This window comes from Pelophylax lessonae (assembly GCF_965119305.1).
Source record: "Pelophylax lessonae genome assembly, chromosome: 6".
Taxonomy (NCBI): Eukaryota; Metazoa; Chordata; class Amphibia; order Anura; family Ranidae; genus Pelophylax; species Pelophylax lessonae.
This window is the reverse complement of record NC_138773.1, coordinates 177,511,264-177,519,829: the sequence shown is the minus strand read 5'-3', so window position 1 is coordinate 177,519,829 and position 8,566 is coordinate 177,511,264. Positions and strand designations below refer to the sequence as shown.

At 44.9% G+C, this 8,566-nt stretch overlaps 1 protein-coding gene across 1 annotated transcript in view; it reads left to right on the top strand.

Moving 5' to 3' along the window:
* Positions 1 to 1,799: 1,799 nt before the first annotated feature.
* The window catches only part of FBXL18 (F-box and leucine rich repeat protein 18), a 181,571-nt gene continuing 174,804 nt past the window's right edge, over positions 1,800 to 8,566 (top strand). The window contains exon 1 of the mRNA XM_082261931.1: positions 1,800 to 1,934. Within this exon, the coding sequence (XP_082118057.1) occupies positions 1,914 to 1,934 (21 nt within the window). The 5' untranslated portion in view covers positions 1,800 to 1,913. The remainder of the gene's footprint in view (positions 1,935 to 8,566) is intronic.

Here is an 8,566-nt window from a genome sequence, read left to right as displayed (position 1 = left end):
TGCGGCTGAGAAGCCGCTCAGCTGTCATTACAAGGAGCTGGAGGGGACGTCCGCCCCTCTCGCCGCCTTCCGTGGCTTTCCCGGGTCTCCCATCCCACCGGGAGACCCGGGCAACCAGCCTTCACGGCCGCCGAAGACCCAATAACAGCCGCATTTGGCTCTGATCGGGTCTCCATGCAAAAACCCGGTAGTGATGTCATGAGTGACATGACTTCCGGGTAATGTCTAGCGCCAGATTAAAAAAAATGACAGCATTCAAAACAGCCAAACTTGGTTTGGGCTTTTTTAGACCCCCAGATCCCTCCACAAAAGTACCTGTCAAAAAAAAAAAATGTTTTTTTTTTTTAAATGTACAAAAATATCAGCTGATACCGATATGCATTGGCCAAAATATCGGTATTGGCAACGAAAAACCGATATCGGTCGATCACTAGTGTGAACTTGCACTAACAATCACTTTAACCACTTGCCGACCGCCCACAGTAGTATTAAAGCGACAGTGCGGCTCCCCTGGGTCCAGTCACGTAGTACTGTGTGACTGGAGGGAAAGCGGTTTTGGTGGCGCACTTGCGCCGCCAGAGACGCGCTCCCGCTGTGTTTAGACACAGCGGGAGCCGGGCTGCGGGAGGAGAGGCGGCGATTTCCGCTTTCCTGTCACGATTGTCCGGTAAACAGAGAGAAGACCCGCCTGCTTATGTAAACAAAGCAGGTGGATCTTCTGACAGGCAGGGACAGATGAGAACAGCTGAAACTGCAATCTCTGTGCCTGTCACAGAAACCCCCCCCCCCTCCCCCACACAAGTCAGTAAGCATTAGGCATGCAATTTACCCCTTGATCACCCCCAGTATTAACCCCTTCCCTGCCAGTGTCATTATTACAGTAACAGTGCATATTTTTAGCACTGATTACTGTAGTAATGTCACTGGTTCCCCCAAAAGTGTCAAAAATGTCAGTTAGGGATCCGATCTGTCCGCCACAACGTCGCAGTCCCGCAAAAAATCGCAGATCGCTGCCATTACTAGTAAAAAAAAAACAATAAAAATTCCATAAATCTTTCCCGTAGTTTGTAGACGCAATAGCTTTTGCGCAAACCAATCAAAATGCGCTTATTGCAATTTTTTTTACCAAAAATATGTAGCGGAAAACAAATTGGCCTAAAATGTTGAAAATTTTTGATTTTTAATTTTTTTTTTTGTGAGAATGTCAGATAGCAGAATGTGAAAAATATTGTTTTTTTTTTCTTTTTTCAAATTTTTTGTTTATAGCGCAAGAAATAAAAATCGCACAGGTGATCAAATGCCTCTATTTGTGGGGAAAAAAGGGACGTAAATTTTGTTTTGGTACAGCATCGCACGACCGTGCAATTGTCCGTTAAAGTAACGCAGTGCTGAATCACAAAATAGGACCTGGTCAGGAAGGGGGCAAATCCTTTCAGGGCTATAGTGGTTAAGCTTCGAGTGTCCAATAATGTCAGCTTGTTGTGTTTACTATGGTTTTTTTTCCCATATAAAAATGCTTGCTGTGTCTGGACTGCCATACCAATGAGGTGTGCAATTATCAGTATGCATCCCGAAGAATCAATAACGCATTTCTATGATGGAAATCTTGTTTTCCCCAAATCACTAAGTGAAGATAAATAATGACACTGATAACGGCTGATAGGTTTACGGGAATGATATAATTTCATACAGCACAGGCATTTGGACGAGCTTCCCTTCCCTACTCCCTCGTGCACCAGCTCCCTGCTTAATCCCTCCCACTCCAGATGCCGGTCATGTGATCGTGACGTCGGCAAAGGTCCTTTAGCTCTGTGAAGCTTGGCATCTATGGGCATGTAGCTGTGTTGGGGTTTATGAAGGCAGAGATATAGACGTGCCGTGTATATACAGACCGTGGACCTTCCTCATACAGCATGTCTGACAGCTCATCAGAGGTGAGCGGTGCTCGTCTTCTCACTTCTTCATTCCCACCTTAGAGGAAAGTAGTAGAGCAGGTCTCATGCTGTCTATTATAACAATGCATAGTGGTGAGACTGGCATTTCCACAGGGATGTTCTTCTGTCAGCAGTCATAGAGGACAGAGTGCTGGAATCCTTAACAGACAAGCTTTAGGTTTATTTTAAAGTCCTATGAAACCCTCAGTTTTTTCTAAGCACTTTCACGTGGCTTCTTTATTTATTTTAATCCTTCCCTGTATTTTTTTTTTTTCATGACTGTTTCCCCTGCTTTCCTGTTTCAGAGGAGGGCTCCTTTCTCTTGCAGCATCCTAAGGAGCCACCCTTGCTTGCAGAAAATGGAGTTGTCTTCCTACACTGTGTGCATCAATAGAAACACACAGGTAAGGCACTCCCTTGTCCCCCCCCTTCTCCAAGCTAACAGGCTGGGAAGGGGTTAACATCAGGGGCGATCACAAGGGCCGAATGCAAGGCAACATTGAAAATGTTCAATGAAAAAAACAGTCAGACAGAACCGGCCAGGTTCTGTCAAGTGAGCATCCTGGAAAACCAGCAGCCAACCAGCTCCTGGTGGCTGAGAATGCTGATTGGAGTAGTCTGGTGTGGGGCCATCCCCCTGTCAGAACACAACAGCTCAGCGGGGGAGATCGGTGTATTACTTATATTTAGTACAGCGGCTGCAACCAGAACCGAAAAAAAAACGTATAATGTATACCCTGTTATAGGGTTAAATGTGTGCCTAACCACTGTTTGAGTGTACTCTGATGTGCTTTCAATAAGAGTTGTGATGGTTTTTATTCCCTGTTTTGCAGGGAAACAAAAAGCAGCACATCCCCGCTGACAGGACAGAGCTCTGTAATGTTTACATAAACAGAGCTCTGTCCTGTCTTCATCCTTACTGATCAGCGAGTGCTAGCGGTCATCCGTTGTCCGGCACTCGCTGATCGGCTTGTGCTAAGACTAATAATGGCACAGCCGGCAAGCCCCCTACCCGGAAAAGCAGAATCAAGTAAATATTTGTTATTCTGCGCAGCCGGCCCACTCTGTAGCAGTAAAGCTACAGTGTGCGGTTGGCAAGTGGATAAAGAGGAAATAAAGGCACCTAAGGTAATAACGTTTTTTAATTTAACCCCTAGGCAAATATGCAGCCTTTCCTCGGGTGGGCCTTGGCGCCGAGCGACCGCATATTTGCGTGCAATAGCGCCGATAGAGCTGTGCCAAGAGCATACGGTCCTGGGACAGTTACTGGCGACTAACAGATTTCTGATCATGTTTCGGCCGTGACAGCTAATCACGATGGTCACGTGACCATAAGCCCCGCCCTGCCTCTCGGCATTCTTAACCCCTTAAAAGGGGTTAAAATAATAAACATGCTTACATGCTCTGTGCTATGGTTTTGCACAAAGGAACGCCGTTTCACCTCTTCTGCCACTGGCGCTCCTCCTCTTTGCTAGTTCCCCAATAGGAAGCCGCTTCCTATGTGGGCACTAGTGCGGGCTTGCTCCTGAGCCGCCCCCGGCCTACATCTATTGACACAGAAAGGATGGCTTGGCCCCAACCCACCCGCTCCCTTGCTCCTCTAGCTGCAGGCATCACCCGACACAACCACTTCCTCCAAAATGATGTACAGGTATGTGATTTTGCAGTAATTGGTTAATTTGGTCAACCCCTGCAAACTCCCTCACAGCATTTGCATCTTCTTCCCAGGTTCTTTCAGGTGACAGCCTTCATCCGTTTCGATTGGCTTGCACAGAATGATGTACTCTTACACATGCTTGGGAGAGCAGTCACCCTGGCAGTGTACCGAAGTAGCTGAGCTGCACATGCACAGTTTATTGTACATTCCGCAGAGAATTGTGACTAGGCAGGTAAATATAATTTGCGAAACTCATGAAGCCTACTGAAACCTCATATAGCACAGTGCTTAAAGTGTTAACACCTCATAAGTGCTCAAACAATTCACACAACAAAAGAATAATGACATCTGTGCAAATGAACATTGCGGGCTGGTTACATAGTAGGTGAGGTTGAATAAAGACAATAGTCCATCCAGTTCAAACTGTGTAGGTGTGTGTGGCTGTAATCATCTCGCATACCCCTGAATGTTCTGATCCTTGAGATGTAAGTCTAAGAGTCTTTTGAAAGCCACCATACTACCCGCAGAAACCACCTCTTGTGGTAGAGAATTCCACAATCTTGAGAATTCCACAATCTTGTAGCCCTAACAGTAAAGAACCCTCCTCGTTGCCTGAGGTTAAAACGCTTCTCCTCTGATCGCATTGTATGCCCTCTTGTCCTCATGCAATTCCTTCGAATGAACAGCTTTTTTTCTAAGCTGAGATCCCCATTAAGATATTTATAAATTGCTATCATGTCCCCCCTCAGGCGTCTCTTCTCCAGGGAGAATAAATCGAGCGATTGCAGCCGCTCTTCATAGTTAAGGTCCTCCAATCCCCTAATCAGTTTAGTTGCCCTTCTCTGGACTCTCTCCAGCTCCAACACATCCTTCCTGAGGACTGGTGACCAGAACTGGACAGAATACTCCAGATGCGGTCAGACCAGAGTTTTATAAAGTGGAAGGATTATAGACTTATCTCTGGAATACATCCCTTTCTTTATGCATGCTAATATTCTGCTGGCTTTGGCAGCTGCCGCTTGACATTGCATGCTATTGCCTAATCTATCATCAACCAAGACTCCCAGATCCTTCTCCATTTTTGATTCCCCCAAGGGTTCCCCTCCTAACGTGTATTGTGTTTTTATGTTTTTAGTCCCCAAGTGCAAAACCTTACACTTCTCCATGTTAAACCTCATTTGCCATGTCGTTGCCCATTCCGTAATTTTGTCCAGGTCATTCTGTAGGATATCTGCTTCATGCTGTGCAGTTATTGCCCTGCCCAATTTTGTGTCATCTGCAAAAACTGATATCAAACTACTGATCCCGTCCTCAATGCTGTTTATGAATAAATTGAACAAGGTTGGTCCCAGGACTGAGCCCTGGGGCACCCCGCTTACAACCTCAGACCAGTCTGAGTATGCGATGTTTATTACCACCCTTTGGACACGGCCTTTTAGCCAGTTCCGTATCCAAGAGCAAACCTTGCAGTCGATACCTGCAGATCTTATTTTATAAATTAAGCGCTTATGGGGAACTGTATCAAACGCCTTAGCGAAATCCAAGTACACCACATCCACTGGTCTGCCCCTATCTAGCTCACAGCTCACTTCCTCGTAGAATGCTAAGAGATTGGTTTGACAAGAACGCCCATTTGTAAACCCGTGTTGATTACTGCTGATGATGTTGTTTGTCTTTAGCATACTCTACGATATAGTCCCTTATCATCCCCTCCAGAAGTTTACATATTATTGATGTCAAACTGACAGGCCTATAATTTCCCGGGATATGCCTCTGCCCCTTTTTTAATATCGGAATCACGTTAGTCTTCCATCCAATCCCCTGGTTCACACCGAGAATTGCACAGGAACACGCTGTGCGGTTTGATTTCAGCCCATTCTTTTGAATAGCCTGAAATTGCACCGCATCAAAAGTAGTGCATGTACTACATTTGGAAATTGAAACAGAATAGTAGTACCATGCAATCTGGTGTGGGTAAACGCACTGCATTTGCAACCTGCATTTGGGGTGTCGTTAACTTAATATTGACACCTGCTTAAGATTGCAACTGCAATGCGTTGTGAACGTGGTGCAGGAGATGTGCACAAAACGCAGGTTTTCTGCACCACGTTCTGATGTGAACAAGCCCTGCATGTCTCTTCTGAAGTAAAAAGCCTACCTGTTTGCTATGTTTTGACACCAATGCTGGGGATTACTATTGCATTCCCTGACACCAATGCTGGGGATTACTATGGCACTTCCCGACACCAATGCGTGGGATTACTATGGCACTCCCCAACACCAATGCTGGTGATTACTATGGCACTCCCCAACACCAATGCTGGGGATTACTATTGCATTCCCTGACACCAATGCTGGGGATTACTATGGCACTTCCCGACACCAATGCGTGGGATTACTATGGCACTCCCCAACACCAATGCTGGTGATTACTATGGCACTCCTCAACACCAATGCTGGGGATTACTATGGCACTCCCCGACACCAATGCTGGGGATTACTATGGCACTCCCCGACACCAATGCTGGGGATTACTATGGCACTCCCCGACACCAATGCGTGGGATTACTATGGCACTCCCCGACACCAATGCATGGGATTACTATGGCACTCCCCGACACCAATGCGTGGGATTACTATGGCACTCCCCGACACCAATGCTTGGGATTACTATGGCACTCCCCGACACCAATGCGTGGGATTACTATGGCACTCCCCGACACCAATGCGTGGGATTACTATGGCACTCCTCGACACCAATGCGTGGGATTACTTTGGCACTCCCCGACACCAATGCATGGGATTACTATGGCACTCCCCGACACCAATGCTGGGGATTACTATGGCACTCCCCGACACCAATGCTGGGAAGTAGCTCCTTTTAACGTGTGTTAATGCATGCTAACTCGATGCGTGTTCCCACGTTAATGCATTTTAATGGGTGGAATTCTGGCCAATAGAAAGCATGCGTTCCCGCATCTGGAATTAATGCAAACTGTCAATAACTCAAATGCAAAACACAGCTTTTTATTGGATTTTTGCTGCTACTAAACTCCTGTAGGAGAAAAGCATGTCAAGAGCATACAGTGTGCATGAGGCCTAAGGCTACGTTCACATCTTTTGGCGTTGCTATTTATAGGCGTTTTTGTGCAGGCTGACTAGTAACCAATGAAAAAAATAAAAACGCCTGTAATCTGCCCAAAAAGAAGCTCATGTACTTTTTTGAGTGTTGGACGTTTTGCTTAAAACGTCAACGCTCAGATGTGAACAGGGGCCATTGAAATGAATAGGATTTGTCTTGTTGGGCTTTTTTTGAGCTGACCCTAGAGCAGAAAAACTCCCCAAAAATGCCCCAAAACGCCTACATGTGAATTTAGCCTAAGAGTGTGGTTCTATTCAAGTCTATAAGAGGTTACTGAGCAGGCATCCTGGCAGCTATCTGCAATGAAGATGTAAACACCACCAGAAGGCTGGTAAGCTTGGGAGAAGGGGAGAGTTTTTTTTTTTTTTCTTTTTCTTTTTTAGGAAATGTGTACTTTTAGCTAGTAGTTGCTACAGTGTTGCTTTTCCTGTTAGGGATATGTTATGTTTCTATTTTATCCAGAAAGATTTTTACAAAGCATTTACATAGCTTTCAGACAGCTTCAAGCAGCTTTTAGGAGGCCTGACTGTCAAGTTAAAGGGATTGTAAAGGCAGAATGTTTTTTTTTTTTTTTATGCAATTTGGATTAAAAAAAAACTTCTATGTGCAGCAGCCCCCCTAATACTTACCTGAGCCCATCTCTATCCAGCAATGTTGTAGAAGTGTCTCAGCTGCCCTGGACTACCCTCCTCATTGGCTGATACAGCAGCATGGCACGATTGGCTCCTGCTGCTGTCAAAGTCAGTCAGCCAATCAGGAGAGAGAGGCGGCTCCGTGTCTGAATGGACACAGGGAGCTGTGACTTGGCTCGGGTGCCCCCATAGCAAGCTGCTTGCTGTGGGGGCACTTAACAGGAGGAAGGGGCCAGGATCACAGAAGTGGGACCTGAGAAGAGGAGGATCCAGGCCACGCTGTGCAAAACCAACTGCACAGAGAAGGTAAGTATAACATGTTTGTTATTTAAATAAATAAATAGGCTAATCACTTTAAACAGTCTGTTATCGGACAATAGTGAACTTTTAGCCAGTTTTAAGCATACTTTTTGTTTATAGTTTGACATCTATGGAAATATATCTTGGCCTCCGTAGTCTGCAACTACGTAGGTCATTTATGGACAGTTAAGGGCTTTAAGGCCCCTTTCACACATACGGTCCGTTCAGTTCATCAGTTCAGTCACGTCAAAATGTGTCTGTTTTCGTCTGTTTTCGTCTGTTTTCATCCGTTTTTCTTTTTTTTTTACATCCACTACCAATGCAAAAATGGATGAAAAACTGACAGTTTGTCCGTTTACGTCCATTTTTCGTTCGATCTGTTTTTTTTTGACGGATGAAAAATAGGGCATTCATCCGTTCCAAAAAACGGACATTGACATAAGCGGATATAAATGGATGTTAACGGATGATCATCCATTTTCATCCATTTTTACATAGAGATGCATTGATATCCATTTTTCATCCGTCAACAGATGGATGAAAAACGGACCTATGTGTGAAAGGGGCCTAAGAGTAACTCCACATTGGGTGATTAATGTACAGTGCAAGGATTTCAACAAACTTTGTTGCAGATTCCTACCTGTTTTTGCTCTGAAGAAAAAGCAGTTTGGTTATGTCAATGTGCAAAGTAAATCTAAATGGGAGTGACTTTTTCATTATTAATCAACTAATGAGCTTGCAATGTTGGAACGAGGAAAGCTGCAGAATCAATATCTCTTTAGAAGTAATTAAAGAAGAACTCTGGCTTTTTCTCCTCAAAACAACAGATGCATTGTGCATATAAATGAATCGCATTCACACTGTCAGTTTATGTGTAACTTACCCCCTTTAGCTTTTTAAA